This window comes from Ailuropoda melanoleuca, chromosome 5, assembly GCF_002007445.2.
Source record: "Ailuropoda melanoleuca isolate Jingjing chromosome 5, ASM200744v2, whole genome shotgun sequence".
Lineage (NCBI taxonomy): Eukaryota > Metazoa > Chordata > Mammalia > Carnivora > Ursidae > Ailuropoda > Ailuropoda melanoleuca.
Genome location: NC_048222.1, coordinates 105,546,688 through 105,565,957, shown reverse-complemented (window position 1 = coordinate 105,565,957; position 19,270 = coordinate 105,546,688). Strand labels below are relative to the sequence as shown.

Below are 19,270 nucleotides of genomic sequence, written 5' to 3'. Positions count from 1 at the left end.
TAAATAAAATCTTTAAAAAAAAAAGAAAGAAAGAAATCATGGTATTTGATTCTTTTCTTTCCTGTAGGATGATGCCTCCCAGGAGAATAATATGCAAGCTGAAGTAACAGGTAAACTCAAACAGCACTTTAATAACGCGCTCCCCAAACAGAACAGCACCACCACCGGGGTCTCGGTTATCATGGTAAGTGGAAGGCAGCAGTGTCTGGCCTGACTGCTCAGCCAACATTGACTCTTTAGAAGTGAATAGCCAAGGGCTTTCCCTCACATGGAAGTTGGCACTTTCCATGTTCCTCTTTTCGCTTCAAGATTGGCTTGGCACACGGAGTGCCCCCATCTGGCTGACTCTTGGGCCTGGAGTTCTGGCGGGGGGTGGGGGTGGGGGTGGTGGTTGTGCAGGACCAGCCAGGCCAGTCGGATGGGCCCGGGCGCCGAGGAGCCCCTGGCCTCTCCTCCCGGGCTCGGGCTTGGCGCCCTCCCTGGTAGCTGCTTCTGCTCTCATCTCTGTGGCTCAGGAGGAGAGGGGTTCCCAAGCCCGGGTGGGTTTACAGTCTGAGGAAGTAACTCCCTGCCTATTCGAGGCTTCACAAACAGACTGTGTGAGGTAGGAATTATTCTTTGGGACCTGGGAAAAGAAACCACTAAAGTTAAACAAATTCCTTTTAGAAGTCAGTGTTTTGTGGCTTTTAAAAGTACAGAACAATGTAAAAAAAGTACTAGTTTTTTCAGGGTTAGGTTTTATGAGAAGTCAGTAACAGCGATCCCCATATTTTTTCAGACCTTCCTTCTTTCAGAATGTTTTTAATACAGTTTATCTAAATCCATAAACACAACAAATCAAATATGGCATTAAAGTAAGGGAAGTAACATTAAGGTACATTTAGTAAAAGGGAAAATAAAATCAGAAAGAATAAAATTGAGCCAGAAGTGCAGTCAGCTCGCTGAACCAGGCCTGAGCCCTTGCTGAAGTCGGGCCTTAGAGCTGGCTGGGAGCATCTCCTCTCCTGTTGGGGCACGGGGACACCGAGCCACCAGTGTTGGGGGCCATGAGCTCTGTTCTGCCCGTGCCACTCACAGGATCAGGGCCAGAGTGTGAGCTGGGGTGGCTTCGGACTCAGACTTTCTAAGGAGACAGGTGCCTGAGTTAGTAGGAGCTTGGCCACCCCTGACAAGCTTGGGTCTTAGTGGCACCCCGGGCCAGCTGGGTGTCTGACAGCCAGTGATGGGCCATCACCGTAGTTGCAGCTTTCTAACTCGGGAGAAGCCTCTCACCCTCTGGAAAGGTTCAACTTGTGCTCTACAGACTAGAAGGAAAGCAGTTGCTTACTCTCTAGCACATTGTAGTCTAGGAGCCTTTGCTTAAGAAGATTCTGGGTCCAGACAGAAGCTGGAGGGACCCCCGCCCCCCGCCATGCTGTGAAGAGAGAACACTGGGGGAGGTTTTGTTGAGATTCCACCCTTCAGCACCACGCGTGGTCTGTCGTTCTCCTTTCACCCCCGGGGAGGCTGCCCTCTGGATGTCCTTGTAACTCCCTTATTCCTCCCCTGCGAGGAAGCGTGCTCTCTCCCCGCTTCCCTCCCCCAGACAGAGCCTGAGCTTGCAGAATGGGTCTCTTGACATGTTGCAGGACATTGGCGTGCTCTGTGCCGAAGTGATGAGAAGGCCTCTTGAGTTGTGGTTTTCTAGCATTTTAGCAGCGTTCTGCTGAAAGCCCCGAAAAAGTCAGAGTTGTCACAGAATTAAGCTTAAACACTTAGAAAAGAACCATCTTGATTGACTCAACAGCATGAGAACATTTTCAGGAGGTTGCCCTGTAAGAGCGAGCACTGATGGGTGGGATGGATGGCCAGTTACAGCCCGGCCGCATGCACTGTCAGGCAGCTTCTGTGAAATGTAGAAAGAAATGAAACATTAAAAATTGGTACCCTTCACACATAATGAAACCCCTTAAGAAGAGTGTTTTTTAGAATCAAAATTTAATAACTATGTTAATTAAGCTTCATAGTATCCAGAGGAAGGACCTTTACGGGACTGTGCCCGGGCTTAGGAGAGTTTTACCATCATTGCCTGGGTCATCGATGGGCTCGGGGCCCACGCAGGAGTCACGGTCCAAGGCCTGTGGCCCCACCAAGGCTCTGGAATGATCCAGCCCTTTCCCTTATGGCTCAATATAGACTCCGTTCTGTATCATGACAGTTAGAGCCTCTCAGAACCTGTATCTTAGGGTTTACAAGTGGTATTTTTCCACTTGCTGATGAAGGAAATCAATAGTCACATTTCAAACCCCTGAGCTTTAACTGGATGGTTGTGTGAAGGAACGACTGTCTCTCATATTTGTAATTCCAGTGGTGACTGTGTGTTCACATGTGTGTTCAGTTGTCATTTTGAGCATGTTGGCAGGGTCCCGTCTAACCTCATGTTCCCTACACAACTCTGCAGGTTGTTAGCTCTGAGGAACTGCTGAGTGGCATTATCACATTCAGTACCTACAGGAGAAATCAGTAAAGCTTGTCTCTGGAGGTACCAATTCTCAATGGCCAAAAAGCTGGCCTGTGAATTTTGGGTTCGTTCCCAAAAGCAGTGGCAAGAAGGCCCCCATGGGGATGTCATGCTAATCCTCACCCAAGTGAGGACCTGGCCTGGGGCATGGTTGTGTGGGGGCAGCTTGCAATGCTTCGTGTTGTCCTCCTCATCCTCTTCACCACTACTCTGTGTCTGTGTGTCCTGCCCTTAGGAACAGTTTTCAATGTTTTTTATATTCAAAATAACCACAAAGGACTCTCCCTGGTATTCATACATTCTCATAAGGAGCGTAGGTGAGGCTGACCTGGTTTCCTACAGAGACAAATAGTCGTGGAAGTAGTGTATCCGTGCCGGGGGGTCGAATCCTCAGGTGACTGCTGTGTAGCTGCCAGTCGGAGCCGTACTGTCTGCCGTCACTCCCCTGGTTCCTGCGCCCTCGCGCCCCAACCCCAAGTCCGTGCCTGAGGCGCCTGTGAGAAACTGATAGGACAGGCATGTAAATAACAGCGGAAAAAAGTAGTTGATGCTATTGTCTGCGTTTTATTTGACAGTTTGATTTGACAGTGTGAGAGACACTTCAGTTTCACTCTTTACCCAGTTGAGACTATGGAGAATCCTGAAGCAGAATTCTGGTATTCACCATGCTGTGCTTAATCAGAGCAACTTCTAATTCGCAGCCCCTCTTAAATCTGCATGCTTGTCTCAGACCTCTGACACCAGTGTCCAGCCCTCAGCTTCTCAGCGGTGCGGGTCTCCTGTACCTACTGACAGCCTTTCCAGCCAGCAAAACACGCCCTTGGAAAACTTTAAAACTTCACAGCTTGCCGCGTTGCCTGCCTTCCCAGATCAGGAGCTGGCAGGTGCAGAGAGGAGGACCCCAGGAGTTCTCCTGCTCGGGGCTAGTTTTCACTTGGTGACAAAAAAGCATCTTTTTGTGAACAACATAGGACAAGTCCCTCTGCGAAGGCTTTTGTTCTCTTTCTTCAGCTACATTTCCAAAGATGCATTTTTATCAGTTAGATAGGTGTGGTGCCTTTGGGATAAGAGAAGAGAGTTCTATTGGATGAGGTTTTGGTTTAAGACAGGCCCGTGGTTTTGAAAAGCACTTGGATTTTCTTTGACTTGTCCGTGGTATACCTAAAGGACAGTGCCTTTGCAGGGCAGGCTCCGGGTTTTTCCCAGGGGGCTCATCCCAGCCTCGAGGACGGTACGAGGCCATCTTGTGGCAGAAGAGGGAGTTTCTAAAGAAACCTCGTTCACGCCGCAGCTGGTAGCCAACTTGAGAAAGGATGAATTCACATGGAGTGCTCTCCCCGCTCAGGGGGATGATGTTTCTTTCAGGGGGAAATTTGGGAATGATTTGGGCTTAATTTAAGATAGACAAAACTGTTTCAGTCGTGTTGCTTCTGTTTGAAGTAAGTCTAGTTTCTGTCCCCGCTTCTCTCCTCCCTTCTCCTGCCTCTCCCGCTGCCTGCATTGCTTCCCTCTGACTAGGTCCAAGGCAATGGTATGTACTAACTGCACTGCGATGCTTGTTCTGCCACACACATACATGGTCTCTTGACAGGAAGAGAAAAGGAGAAATAACTGGAGAATTGTTTCCTTCGACCCAGGAGGGAGGTTGAGGTAGAAAAAGAAGTGAATGCTGCCTCTCCCCATGTTCAGCGCCTCCTCTCCTATGAGGAGCTTGCAAGCTTATTAAAGAGCAATGCTAAGTTTCTGATTTGGCTTTTCCACAGTGACCTACCCTCCAGGTAATTGAAATTGTCCTCGGAAAGAACTGACTGCTCAGCTTGAGCTCGGAAGGGCCTGTGGAGAACGCCTGCTTCACAGCTGATACCGAGTGCCCTCAAGGCAGCCACGCAAGCCCCTCGTAGAAGGCCCTGTTGTTTATTCCTGTCTCCTCCAGACCTTATAGAATACTGGAAGAATCTGTATTACCTTTCCCCTCTGGGTAGTTAGATGACAAAACACCTTCTGATCATTGTGCCTTTTTAGCTAAAGGTGGGTCAGGTCAGACCTGAGAGCACCTTTGGAACCCAGTGAGGTGACAGCAGGCTGGGCTTCACTGGGGAAGCAAGCAGTGTTCAAACTGAGGCAAAGGAAGACTTAAGTCTCACCTCTGAGTCTGAGGTCAGAAAAGCAAGGCGATTTCTTCATGTTTGTGGCCATTTCTGTGCTCCTTGAGGAGTTGAGCAGATTAGAAACTTCGGGCATGGGGCCCCTGGCTGGCTCCACCGTGGCGCATGTGGCGACTTTTGATTGCAGGGTTGTGAGTTCAGGCCCCATGTTGGGCCTGGAGCTTACTTTAAAAAAAAAAAAAACAAGACAAAACGAAACATGGAGGTGTAACAAGATAAAACTGCCCAGGAAGAGGAAGAGCAGATCAGGTGATCATGGAGGATCTAAAAATGGGTAATGGTGCACCATCAGATGGCGGGCTTTTAGAGATGATATGGCCACTTGGGCTGTAGGGGGATTACTTATTTATATGACATGAGAGTCACTTTTCAGCCTGTGAGGAAGAACTTGCCTTAGAAAAGCTAACTGTCAGAGCCTTGGCACTCTTGTAGGGCTTGCTTATTGTCCCAGGATTCTTCTGGGCATGAGATCTGGGCATGGGAAGAAGCACTCAGAACTCAGGCCAGCTCAGAGCCAGACAAGGATCGCCTCAGGCTGCCATCCAGGACTGCCTGACGCTGAGTGAGGAGCTGAGGCCAAGCATGGCCAACTACCCGGGGAGGGGTGTCCTCAGCCACGACTCTTCCCTTAGGCTTCTGTTAGAAGAGAAGCTCGATGTTATTTCTCCTCTTCTGTTTCCAAGTCCTGTGCATGCTCTCGTGCGCTCCTGTCGTGGCAGCTCTGACCCAAGCCTAGGCCGGGCTAATGTGTTGTCTCCACTGCTCTCTCCTCAGAACACAGCTCTAGATAAGGAGGGGCAGATTTTCTGCAGCAAGCACTGTCAGGACAGCAGCCGACCTGGGATGGAGCTGACCTCTCCAGTCCCTCCCTCAGCTTCAGCCGAGGAGCCCCCTGTGTCCGCGCCGGCAGCAGCCCCGGCCCCTCTGGAATCTCCCACACCCCCTGGTACCCCTGCTGCCTCGGGCTGTGAGCGGGCAGGGACCTGGCGCCGCCACCGTGACTGAGCCCCGGGCAGACGGGCTGGAGCCCCCGCGCCGCTGGAAAGCCCCTCTTCTGCTTGGGCCTGCCGCGCAGTCCCCTCACTGAAGAGCCTTTCTCCGCTGCCTGCTGTCGGGAAGGTTGCTGGCACCCCCGAGGGCCACCAGGAGCTCTGGGCCAGGGCTTTGCTTCTTTTCATACTCCGGGCTCTCCCCTCTGGTTCCTGGAGGGCCCTGTGCAGTGGTAGCCTTGGTGACACATATTCAAAGTGGCTCGTTTTAAATTACTTGTTTTCGGTTCAGTGGACATTTTACAGTGTCACCAGGAGAACGTGCAACTTTTATCTGGGATTTAATGCATTTTTATAGAAACACTTTGGACAAATCAAGATCTCTCCCTTATTTAAGTAAACTCGGAGTGTTCCTTTTTTTCTCACGAAGAACTTAGAACTGCATTTGTCCCTTTGTGGGTGTCCTGTGAGACGTGACGCAGCACCTTCCTCAGCGGATGGGGTTTGGAGGGCTGGCTTTCTGATGGAGAAGTGAGCACCCAAGAGGCCAGTCTGGTCATCAGACACTAATTCCAGACTTCGAGAAGTGCTTTTGGGTGCCTGGGGAAGCAGCCCACCATAGAGCTTGGGGTGCCGGGCTTACCTAAGACGACACTGGATACTGATTTGTACACAGACCCCAGGGGAATGTCACTCTGTTCCCTAGACATTGTGTGTTCTCTCCCCAACTCTTCCCACATATGTGTCAGGAAATGCTAACGAAGTTGTCCTTTGGGCTTTTTCGTGAGAGGCTTGGCGCATGCAGCATCACCCGGGCCAAGGTGGCTCCTCCTCAGCAAACCGGCTTCTAGCAGAGCAGGAAAAACCAGGCATCTGAGCAGCCACCAGACTCTCTTTCATCATCTGCTTGTCGTCCGGAGCTGGCCGGAAACAACTGGGGAAACATGGGCCGAAGCACAGTCAGGACTGGGGCAGGAAGGTGCTCCGCAAACATCCTCTGTTATTAACCTTCTGGAAGGCTGCTGGCAGTTTTTCCTTTTTTCCCCACTACCCTGCCCTTTTTAATAATTGTACATAATTGGTAGATTTGGTTTACCCGCTCATCTTCTAAATTGGTGGGCCCTGTAGTTCATTCTCATTGTTAGACTTTTGCCTCTTACAAGTGTACCCAACCTGCAATAAACCCTTCTTGAGAACAAAGTGATGGGGGTGGGCAAAGGATTGTGTGGTGCTGTTTTGCAGGGCATGTGTGATCAAAGCACACTTCCGTGCCCCAGGTTCCCGCAGGTGTATCGGTGTCTCTTTATGAAGTTTCGGGTGAGGAGGGGGAAGAGAGAATGATGCTTGGGAAGAGCACGTGAAAGTGCATCTTGGTCAAAGTGTATTTGGTAACAGGTGCAGAAACCCACAGCAAGAGCTCAGGATAATTAGGGAAGAGTAATGTACAGCAGAGGAATCCTGTGGAACCAACGGCAGGAAGGTCAGGCTTTACAGGAAATAGGGAGTCAGGGCAGCTTTTCCCGTGTCTTATCCCTGTCTCTGACTCAGACGCTGTGCTGTCTCCTGTCTGCTGCTTTGGGTGCATTTGGGCTCTTGGTTTCTGTTCTCTTCTAACGCCTGCTCGCCTGCAGCCCTGGTGTAGCCTGGTCCCACTTCTGTCCCCGGCTTCTCAAGGCTGCTTCTCGAGGCTGAACTTGAGACCATCTCCTTCAGCTCCAGATCTCTTCCTTCACACTGCTGAGGGAATGAGACCCGTCTGCCTGTCCCCAGCCACGCGATGATTTCTTCCTAGGCTGGCGCTGGCTCACGATTTGATCCGGAGGCCGGTTACAAAACGCAGATGGGCTTCCCGGGCCCACGGCTGCGGCAGGTACAGGCCTCAGGAGGAGGGCAGTTTCCAAAAAGCCATGATGTACAGGCCTAGACCCTTCTGCACGTCTCTGTCCTCACTGAGGAGTTAAAGAGCAAGCCTTTCACGGCTTCCAGTGGAAATATTTTTGTTACTGGTGCAGGAAGAGCTCGTGTCAAGGAAAGAGGAGAACACCGGAAGTAGGGATGGAGCAGGCCTCTGGGAGGGATCAGAGTCTGAAACCTGAGCTCCTCCCTGGGACTGAGGTCCAAAGGCATTTGCTAACAACTTAAGAATGGAATTGCCGGGCAGTGCTGTGTCGGCTGATAAGACCAAGGAGCATCTTCTGTCCAGCACGTGCTCCCGCCCTCTGTGCCCCCCTCACGTGGCCTGGGACATGGTGGGGGAGGATGGGCTGGAGACAGGAAGTGGCATAAGCAGGTGTGGCAGCACAGCCTAGCAGTCCTTCTGGGGTTCTCTTAATCCCACAGACACCTTGAGTGATGTGTGTTGGTACAGGAGCAAATCAGACAGTTTGGTGGCATTACCCAAGTCATGGGATTGGCAGGAGACAGTCACCATGCAGTTTTAGGTGGTTCATCTCCAGAGCGGTGCTCTTTGGAAGGTACCCTGTCAGGGGTGGGGGGAGGGAATGCAAATCAAGGCCCGGATGTGAGTGGTCATCTCAGTAATGATCCTTAATAAAGGCTCTGACTCCACAGGCAAGTTGTTCATTTGGCCATGTGTTTAGAAAACATTCTTCTGTTCTCAGAATCCAGATTAAATACAGGTATGTAACTGCTGGTTCCTCCGCTCCTGCACGGTGAGAGTGTCAGGTCCTTGTTGGATGTTCATTCTCTTAGTCCAGCAGGGGATCTAACCTTTGAAGAAACTGACCTTTGAAGGGATAGAAAAAGGGGAGTGGCGGCCTGCTGAAACCGTCCTGGGGTGCCTGCCGGGCTCAGCGCCTGGGCCACGGGTCAGGGTGGGTGTCTCTTTTTTCAGAAAGCTTGCTCTGGTATGGAAATACATGGAATATATGGATTGAAACCATTTGGCAAAACTCCCCCCGAATATTTTCATGGATATGACTGTGAAATGTGAATTTGAAAACAGGACTGTTCAGCACAGACCACATGGAAAGAGAAAGGGTGCCGACCAGCGGTGTTGTGGGGAAAGACTTCTAGAGCAGCATGCCGCCCCCTGGAAACACGGTGTCATCCGCTGAAGTTGGCATTGTCTGGTGGCACATTAAAAAGGAATGGGTGAAATTAATTTTGTAGTATATCTGATTTAACCCAATGTCTCTACAGTATTGAACATGCAACCAATGTAAGCAAAACCTTGGAGATACATATATTTTTTTAATCCTTGAAATCTGGTGTGTACATCTTGGTTGGCGATTGGCACGTGGTGAGTGCCCGGGAGCCCACGCAGTTACGCCGGCCACACCGGCCACTGCAGCTCTAAAGACAAGACACCTCTCGGTCTTTGTTCCTCTTCTTTTTTTGTTTTGTTTGTGCATACGATGTGGATGACGATGCAGAAAGAATGCTTACCTAGGCTTTAAACAGGACTGCTGATTTAACATGACTCAGCAGGTTAGAACACCGATCCGGACCCACGACGTGAAATCAGGGTGAGGCGCTGAGGTTCTACCCGCGGCCTCGACCTGCGCCCGCGCGTGGGGAAGACCGGGGCGACCAGTGCAGCGGTCAGCGTCCAGGGGGCGCCACACAGCTGCCTACCCATCGGCGTGGTCTGAAACTGCGCCGTGACCGGTACGAGCGGGCCTGGCCTGGAAGCCGAGCCCTCCTGCGGCTGCAGGTCTGTTCGGAGGGCGTCGAGGTGTGTGGTGCGCACGAGGCAGTAGTGCTCACCCGAGGGACTGCAGCCAGAGGGTGCGGGCTTCGAAGCCTGGGCAGCCAGGGACTAGTGGGAAGCACCGTAAGGCACGAGGGGAAACGAGACGCACGTCCGCTAGATGTCTCTAGCTGTATGAAAACGTGTTCCATAGCCGCGGGTGTAGACTCATTGTACTTACTGTGGATGGTGGTCCGAGGTTAGTAGGTAGGCGGCACGAAGGGTCAGATGTGACTCTAATCAACGGGCAGCACAGTGACAGAATTAGCTGCTTTCTGAAGGAGTGACAGTCTAGTCCTTGGAAATGCTTAGCTGCTAAAGAATAAGCCCCACCGAAGTTTACTTACAGAGTACTTCCTCCTGTGTCATTGAGCCATTCCACGTCCGAGAGAGAGGGAGAGAGAAGAGAGAGAGGGAGGGAGGGAGGGGTGAATGTCCGCACTCCGTGAGAAAACTCGGAAGGATCAGGAGCTCATCCTGACGTGCTGGAACCGGGACTTGCTGCTCCCGGTTCCCAGGGAGGCTGGCCTTACGGCTGGGCTGTCGTCTAGGCGGTCAGACATGCTTTAGATGGGACGTCTGTGTCCCAGGCAGAGGTGGGATGGGATGGCGGAGACACCTGGCAAAGTGGTGGAAAGTGGGGATTGAGGAGGCCTGAGAGGTCACAGGGGCGGCGGGGAGTTCTGTTAGACGAGGGGAGTAGTTTCTCCAGAAGGAAGTCGGTGCGTGCATCTTAGCTTAGTCTTGGCCAGTGGATTTGAAGGGGCCACCCTATGATAAAGCCTACAGCCTTGAACTCAGTCAGCTGGGGGAAGGTGCCCTCACTGGACAGCTGAGGGGAAGGAAAGGGTGCAGCTGGTACACAGCCGGCCCTTTGCTTCTGCCCCGCCCTTTCCCAGACAAAACCCTGTCATTTGGGGCAGTGTGGTCAAGATGGTTTCAACCCGGTGGGCTGAGTGTGGTGAGTTGTGAGGGTTGGGCACCTGTCTGTGCAGAGGATGAAGTCGGGTCTGGGGAATGTCTTTCAAGTTGTCCAAGTTCAGAGCTGCAAAGCAGCCAGTTGCTTCCTGCCAGGTATGAGGAAATAACAGCCTGCCTAGCTCCCCCGCCACTCAACTTTGGTTTTGGCAAGGAAAAATATTCCTCAACTTGAGACATGAAAGTAATTCACTACATGTTTCTGGCATAGGACTGCTGAGGTCTCAGAATTCATAGGAACGTTTGTGCATTGCCTTCATCCTTTGCTGGAGAGCCTGGCTGTCTCCAGAAGACAGCTTGACTAAAGGCCAAACCATGTTCAGTTTCATTAGAACAATGTGATGTCCCTTGGTTTGAGCAATCTGCATTTTTGGTTCATAGCAGGGAGGGCTGGGAGTGGTGTCAGTGTGTCATCAGTAGTAAGCTTGGGTTTTTATTTTATTTTATTATTTTTTTTTAAAGATTTTATTTATTTATTTGACAGAGATAGAGACAGCCAGCGAGAGAGAGGGAACACAAGCAGGGGGAGTGGGAGAGGAAGAAGCAGGCTCATAGCAGAAGAGCCTGATGTGGGGCTCGATCCCAGAACGCTGGGATCACGCCCTGAGCCGAAGGCAGACGCTTAACCGCTGTGCCACCCAGGCGCCCCAGGCTTGGGTTTTTAAATAGTGATCTTATGACATTGGGAGACCCAAAATGTGCATCACGGACTCAACTCTTCAAATCTATGTATAGATTTGATTCAGATGAAAATATAAAAGGTGTTTTCCCCACATATCTGAGAGGAAATAGACAAAAGAAAATTTAACGAATATTTTTTGTACTTTGTTATTGATTTGCTATTTTACAGTGTTTTCCTTCCGTTTTACAGTGTAGGAAGTTTTTAAACTTCCCAGCTTGCTTCTGCTACAAAAAAGGGGAGTAGTGGGGCTGGTTGCTCTCCTAGTTGAAGTAGAAAACTCTCTTTCCCCAGCAGTGGGGCAGAAAGAGCCAAGGACAGGCACTGGCATAGTTGCTGATAGGCACGGTGTGTGCAGGTTTTGAGATTCACGGCACGTCCTCGTTTCTTGTTTGTGAACATGCTTTGGCCTAATATGAGGTCATATGATGAGATGAAGCTGGGGGGCTGGCTGCTACCCCATGACCTGTAATGCACCTCAGGAACCAGCCGAGCTTCCCCAGCAAGCTCAGTGGTAGGATCCTTCATCCCATGTGGTGGATGCAGAAGGAATCTGTGTCGTTGGTGTGCTATGTTCTTTCCCAGTGATGGAGGGTGGGCAGGACAGTGCAGTAGGAAGGACCAGACCAGGCCCATGATTTGTATGGCCAGGAGCTCTTGAAATCCAGTAAAAACCTCTCTCTCCCCTAAAATTCCTGTGTTGGTAGCTATGTCCCCTGTTATTTTAATTCAATTCTCTTTGCCAAAGAAAAGGGTGTCAAGTGGAAGTGCTGTCTGGCTGTATGGGGGATTCCTGGCCATCTCCGGCAGACGTGACCCTCACCGGCCTGCTACCCCACTGGCCATCTGACAGCAAGGGTGTGTGTGGCTGTGTGTGGGTGTGGGTGTAGGTGTGTGTGTGTCAGGCCACTGGCCCTTGGGCTCTGCTCCGCTGTTGGAGCTAAATGGCAAAGGGCAGCCCCAGGTTCCAAGCTCCCTCACGTCCTACACGCAGCTTCTGGTGTTCCCGTGCGGGTCACTGTGAATCTTCTTGTCCTGTAGGCTGATCAGTAGAAGTAAATGTTTCAGCGGGCAAAATCATTCCTTTTGATTGAATTAATGTATTAGAATATTTATTTATGGCTGTTTGGTGTACTCTGGGGAGTGAGATTTCGTTTGAGAGGGAATCATCCATCAGTGTGTGTCAGGGTGCTTGTCAAATTTTCATGCCCTGTATTTGCTCAGCCCGCCTGCTTTCTCCCAGAGATCCAGTGTGCTGTTTCTTAAGTTACAGATCCTCAAGGACTTGATTAGTGGCGTTTCAGTAAGAATCAATACTATCAGGGAGGAAAATCTGAATTTCTTGAGGCAGCGCATTTTAAAACCAGCCGTAAATTACTGTATGTAAAGGGAACACAGCACACTTTCAACTGCAGCCATTTAGTGAGTGTGCTGCCAGCCACGCTTCCGTCTGCATAGGTCATCCAGTTTCATCCCAGAACACCTCAACTTTGACTTTTTTCCCCTCATTGGTTTAAATTTATTTGAAGTAATTTTTTTTCAAGTAGCTAACATTGGTTAAAATAAGTGAATGTTGAATAAATCCTAACAAATATGGTAAACAGATTCTGTCTTAGCCCTTGTGTTGACACCAGCTATATTTGTTTTATGAGTAAAGGAATATGTAAGTAATACATACGTAAGTAATGTGTATTATGTTTTTGTTAATTTGCCATAGTTGTGAGTTTTAAAACCAATAAAGGCAGTGGAGGCACCAATTTTCTTCTTAGGCTCCAAGAGGAAGCTGCTGTATTCACTTTGCTTTAAGCTTGTAGAAATGGGGTAGCTGAAGTATCAGATGCTTGGCAGAGGATGGAGGTATTCCAGATTTTCTTCTACCATTTTCCCTAAAGTTTCCAAAGTACAATACTGGAGGGTAACAACGAGGATGTTTAATTTACCAGTAACTTGGGTTTTTCTTTGATCTAAAATGTATATTCTCACATCTACTTTTTCTTTCTTTATGGTTTATAAAACAGTGGTGGATCTTAGCTATAGGTCTAGTGTTCTCATCAGTGTAAGTCTTGATAAGAGGGAGGTGTCTGGCCACGGTCCATGTTCCTATTTTCAAGAGAGTCTCTTATTGGTTCTTGTTCAAAATCTGGGACTAAACCAGAGTTTCTTTGCAAAGAATTGTTTAACCAATGTTTTAAATTAGAAGTGGAAAGAAAGATATTTTGAAAAATTCAATTACAAATGCCATTTTAATAATTTTTCTGTCAAACTGAGTTGCTCCATTCCAAATCTTTGCTTTTAGAGAGAGAAGAGCTGAACGTTGGAAAATAGGAGGGGACCCCTTTACGTAAGTTACGAGAGAGAGAGAGAGAGAGGGGGAGAGAGGTGAAATGCTGATTTCAACTCGAAGTTCACAACTTAACAAAGAATTTATTTATGCAATACAGACCTTTTCTCAAATAGTTTTCACAGATTTCCACACAGCAATCTACTAGAAAAGTAGAATTATACAACACCAAAATAACATGTTTCTTAGTACAAACTGCTACTCAAAGGAAGGTGAAGATATTTAGTAACAAAGAGAAGGTCAGACGGGTGTTGCTTCCTACACCACCTCTTCATAGCCTCTGTTCGCAGACTGGAGTGGGGGAGGGGAGCCTAGCTGATGGCTCTGCCTCAGTGCCTGGGCACAGTCAAACCTCAGGGGTGAGCTTTGGTACTTGCATTTACTTTAAAAGAAAAACAAACGTTGTGAGCCCACGAGCCTTGCCATCATTTCATTTTGGTGTGCTATGAAGACAACATATCAGGAAAACATTGTAAATAAAACATTGTAAATACTTCACACTTCTATAACATTAGATCCTTTATGTTAACCACACACTAAAATAAAAGAACCTCCCCCAAACCATAATTTTCTAGGTCTAAAGCATGCTTGAACAATAATATTGATAGAAATAATTCGAGATGTTTTAAATTACATTTACCATAATTTAAACATTACTATTTAAATCCCAGAAATTTCAGTGCTGAAGAAGCACGATTGCTTGGAAAAATACAGGACCCAGAGTACAGCATAAAATTCCCTATCCCAGTATTATAACCCATGTATTTCTCAAGATTACAGATAAAGGGAAATGGTTTTTCATAATATAGCTAGAATATGTGGGTTTACTTGCTCCACTGTATGTTTCCATAATTGGTGAAAATAGACTTCTCATTATGACTAAAAATATAGATTTTTTTAAACTACAGAACCCAGCAGCCAATTTTCTGCTTTGCTATTCCCCCAAAAAAGTCAAGCAAAGTCTACAAAAATAGCAATTAACTTTAAAAAATATTTTGCTTCTTAGAGCAGAGCAAATTTAAGTTACATTCAGATGTGATAGTGATTTCTAAGAGAAAGATGCTCCCAATTCCCCCCCCCCATCGAGGCTGGGGGCCAGGCTGATGTGCAGCTGTCACCGTCAGTAGCGGGTTTGGTATTCGTGATGCCACCGGTTAAAGTCGTTGTAAAACAGAACAATGCTTCCTGAGGCCATGCCAGAAATGATGCACCTGGGAGAAGCAGAGAGAAGGAGGGGTTTACAAACTTCTTTGTTTCCTAGGGTTCTGTTCCTAAAGAAAGAACTGCCTTCCCCAAATCTACAAGGTAAATCTAGAACATGGCAGTGAAACCTAACAATTTGTGAGGACTGTGGTACATTTTCTGATGATTAGGGTACAACACCGAGTGAACTCAGAATGCCACCTCCCATACGCCACAAAGATCCACAGCACAGCTTGCCTTTTTACTGAATGCGAGCTGGTGTGTGCAGGATGAGTCACTAACAAACACCTGTTAGACCTGATCACTTCCGGGGGGGGGGCGCTGGGCTGGTGAGCCCTAGCTTTTATTTTTATATGTATGAAATTGAAGTCTAGTCGACATGCAAGGACACGTTAGTTTCAGATATACAACATAGTGATTCCACAACTCTGCGTGTTACCCTGTACTCACAAGTGTAGCTCCCGTCTGTCACCATGCGATGCCAGCACCATACCACTGTCTCTGGTCCCTATGCTGTACCTTTCCCCTGTCTTTTCTATGAGGTATCAGAAGCAAACTCAAAGTACTTGCTGGTGGGGGAAGCAGCACACAATTACGTGACGGAGATCTCTCTGGCAGAGACAGAATCAAGGAAGAGTAAGAAAGCAGAGTGCTGACTGTGATTTGGGCCGAGTTCTGCTCTGCCGAAGATGTGGACGGGGGCCTAGTCCTCATAAGACTGTGAACTCACTGAAATGATCACTGAAGACAGACAGGAGCTGCCGCTGCGTGCTCCCCTGGCCCTGAGAAGGTGGTGCAGGGAAAACCTGCAGAACAGTGAGATGAACAGTTTAGAGGAGCTTATTACCATAGACTTTCCTCTGAGTGGTCTGGTAGGGCCAGTCCTTGTAAGTCATTTTCAATATCCTTCCTACTACCTCCTATCAAAAGTAGGAGCTAAAATGTGCCACTACCAAAAAAACCAACCAAAGGTAGTAATGAGGAAATGACAGACAAAAAAAGCTCTAAGACACATAGAAAACAAATAGTAAAATGGCAAAAGTCTTATCAGTAATTGCTTTAACTGTAAAGGTGTTGAACTCTCCAATCAAGAGACACTGGTACAGTGGATAAAAAAGATGATCAAACTATATGCTGTCTACGAGATGGTTGCTTTAGATCCAAAGACACAAACAGGTTGAAAGTGACAGGATGGAAGAAGATATTCCATGCAAATAGTAATGAGAGAGCTGGAGTGGTGTACTAATGTCAAAGTAAGCTTTAAGTCAACATCTGTTATGAGACAAAGGACATTATCGATTAAAAGGTCAGTTTATCAAGAAGATATAGCAATTATAGGCATACCTTGGAGATACTGTGTTGGTTCTAGACCACTGCAATACAGTGAGTCAGATGAATTTTTGGTTTCCCAGTGCATGTGAAAGTTATGTTTACATTTACACTGTAGTCTATTAAGTGTGCAATAGCATGTCTAAAAAATGTACATACCTGAATTAAAATTACTTTATTGCTAAAAACTGCTAACCATCATCTGAGCTTTCTGCAAGTTGTAATCACAGATCATCATAACAAATAGAATGAAAAAGTTTGAAATACTCTGAGAATTATCAATGTGACAGACACACGAGCAAATGCTGTTGGAAAAATGGCAGACTTGCTCAACACAGGGTTGCCACAAAACTTCAGTTTGTAAAAATAGTATCCGCAAGGCACAATAAAATGAAGTGTGCCGTACAAACATAGGTGCACCAAATATCAGCGCCCCGCAAGATACATGGAGCCCAAACTGACAGAATGGAAGAGAAAAATAAACAGTTCTACAATAATAGTTGCAGACTTCAGTACTTTCAAATAATGGGTAGAACAACCAGAAGGAAATAGAGGACCTAAACAATACTAAAAACCAATTGGACTGGGGTGTCTGGGTGGCTCAGTCGGTTAGGCGTCTGCCTTCGGGGCAGGTCATGATCCCAGGGTTTCTGGATTGAGCCCTGCATCAGGCTCCCTGCTCAGCAGAAGAGACATTTTTCTCAAGTGCGCATGGAGCATTTTCCAGAATAAAGCATGTTAGGCCACCACACTAGGCTTAATACATTTAAAAATCATACAGGGGCGCCTGGGTGGCACAGCGGTTAAGCGTCTGCCTTCGGCTCAGGGCGTGATCCGGCGTTATGGGATCGAGCCCCACATCAGGCTCCTCCGCTATGAGCCTGCTTCTTCCTCTCCCACTCCCCCTGCTTGTGTTCCCTCTCTCGCTGGCTGTCTCTATCTCTGTCTAATAAATAAATAAAATCTTTAAAAAAAAATCATACAAAGTATCTTTTCTGATCATAATAGAACTAGACATCAATAACAGAAGGAAAACTGGAAAATTCACAAAAATATAGAAATTAAGCAACCAGTGAGTCACAGAAATCTGAATAGAAATTAGAAAATAACTGAGACAAATGAAAACAAACACAACAAATCAAAACTTAATGTAATGCTGAGGGGAGTTTATAACGGTAAATACATACATTAAAAACAAAGATCTCAGTAAACTAATTCTACACCTTGAATTAGAAAAAGAGCAAACTAAACTCAAAGCTAACGGAAGGAAATAATAAGGATTAGAGTGGAGATAAAATAGAGGATAGAAAAAATGGGAGAAAAATCAAGAAAAGCAAGAGCTCGTTCTTTGAAAAGGTTAACAAAATTGACAAACTTTTAGCTACATTGACTAAAAGAGAGGACCAAACTACTAAAATCATAGAGATGTTACTACCAAATAAAGAGGATTGTAAGAGAATACTAGGAAGAATTGTATGCCAACAAATTAGATCAAACGGAATAGATGGAAAACTTTTTTTTTTTTTTTAAAGATTTTAGGGGCTCCTGGGCGGCTCAGTCAGTTAAGCAGCTTGCCTTCGGCTCAGGTCATGATCCCAGGATCCTGGGATTGAGCCCCATGTCAGGCTCCCTGCTCAGTGGGGAGTCTGCTTCTCTCTCTCCATCTGCCCCTCCCCCCGCTCATGCTCTCTCTCAAATAAAAGCTTTAAATAGATAAATAGATTTTAAGTAATCGCTACACCCAACATGGGGACTGAACTCACAACCCCAGGATTAAGAGTTGCACAACTCCAATAATGCTAAGTGAAATAAGTCAAGCAGAGAAAGACAACTATCATATGATTTCTCTCATCTATGGAACATAAGAACGGATGATCGGTAGGAGAAGAAAGGGATAAAGAAAGGGGGGTAATCAGAAGGGGGAATGAAACATGAGAGACTATGGACTATGAGAAACAAACTGGGGGCCTCGGAGGGGAAGGGGGTGGGGGAATGGGATAGACCAGTGATGGGTGGTAAGGAGGGCACATATTGCATGGTGCACTGGGTGTTATACGCAACTAATGAATCATCGAACTTTACATCGGAATCCGGGGATGTACTGTATGGTGACTAACATAATATAATAAAAAAAATCATTAAAAAAAAAAAAAAAGAGTTGCACACTCCAGTGACTGAGCCAGCCAGGTGCTCCTGAAATGGAAAAATTCTTAAAAACACACACCATACCAAAACTAGAGCATGAAAAAATAGAAAATATGAATAGACTTATAACTACTAAGGAGACTGAATCAATAATCAAAAGCCTCCCAATAAAGAAAAGCACTGGACTAGATGCTTCAGTGGTGAATTCTACCAAACATTTAAAGAACAATTAACATCAACTCTTAACTTCTAAAAAAACTAAAGAGAACACTTCCTAACTTGTTCAGTGAGGCCAGCATTAACCCTGACACCAAAGTGTCACTACAAAGAGACACTACAAGAAATGAAAATTACAGATCAGTATCCGTTATGAATACTGCTACAAAAATCTTCAACAAATATTAGCAAACCTAATTCAGCTGCATATTAAAAGGATTATACACCATGACCAAGATGGGTTATTCTTGGAATGCAAGGATGGTTCAACACACAAAAATCAATGTAATCTACCACATTAGCAGAACTAACAAAAACCTACTGAATCACCTCAATTGATGAACAAGAGGCATTTCCCAAAATTCAACATGGTTTTATGATAGTACTCAAACTAGGAATAGATGGAAAATACATAAATATGGTAAAGGGAATTTATGAAAAACCCACAGCTAATATCATACTCAAAGCTTTTCTCCTATTATCAGAAACAAGACAAAAATAAACACTTTTACCAGTTCAGTATGGTACTGAGAGTTCTAGCCAGAGCAATTAGGCAAGACAAAGAAAAAAAAGATCCAAATTGGAAAGTTCGAAGAAGTAAAATTACTTCTATTACAGATGACATGACCTTATATGTAGGAAATCCTAAGGATTCCACAAAAAGACCTGTTAGAATTAATGAATTCAACAAAGTTGCGAGATATAAAATCAACACAAAAATAAGTTGCATTTCTGTACATAGACAATGAAAAATTCTGAAAAGGAAATTAAGAACAATTTCATTTACAATAGCAACAAAATGAAAAAATAATAAATTTAACCAAGGAGACAAAAAATATGTATATTACAAACTATAAAATGTTACTGAAAGAGACTGAAGAAAATATAAATGGAAAGACATCTGTGTTCACAGACTGGAAGATTTAATATTGTTAAAATGACCATACTAGCTAAAACAATCAAACAGATTCAACCCAATCCCTATCAAAATTGCCCCCCTGCTTTTTTTTTTT

General features: G+C 46.5%; 2 protein-coding genes across 13 annotated transcripts in view; one reads left to right on the top strand and one right to left on the bottom strand.

The window, feature by feature from the left end:
* The window catches only part of DCLK2 (doublecortin like kinase 2), a 149,629-nt gene extending 136,433 nt beyond the window's left edge, over nt 1–13,196 (top strand). For 6 of the 8 annotated variants that reach the window (XM_011237755.3, XM_002929697.4, XM_034661538.1 and 3 more), the window contains 2 exons: nt 68–184; nt 5,440–13,196. In XM_011237755.3, coding sequence (XP_011236057.1) covers nt 68–184; nt 5,440–5,670 — 348 coding nt within the window. In that variant the 3' untranslated portion in view covers nt 5,671–13,196. Of the gene's footprint in view, nt 1–67; nt 185–3,075; nt 3,157–4,018; nt 4,032–5,439 lie in introns of all 8 variants that reach the window. The other 2 variants (XR_861308.3, XM_034661540.1) reach the window with 2 other exon arrangements.
* A 231-nt stretch (nt 13,197–13,427) lies between these two features.
* The window catches only part of LRBA (LPS responsive beige-like anchor protein), a 725,452-nt gene continuing 719,609 nt past the window's right edge, over nt 13,428–19,270 (bottom strand). For all 5 annotated transcript variants that reach the window (XM_034661533.1, XM_034661532.1, XM_034661534.1 and 2 more), the window contains one exon: nt 13,428–14,575. In XM_034661533.1, the coding sequence (XP_034517424.1) occupies nt 14,485–14,575 (91 nt within the window). In that variant the 3' untranslated portion in view covers nt 13,428–14,484. The remainder of the gene's footprint in view (nt 14,576–19,270) is intronic.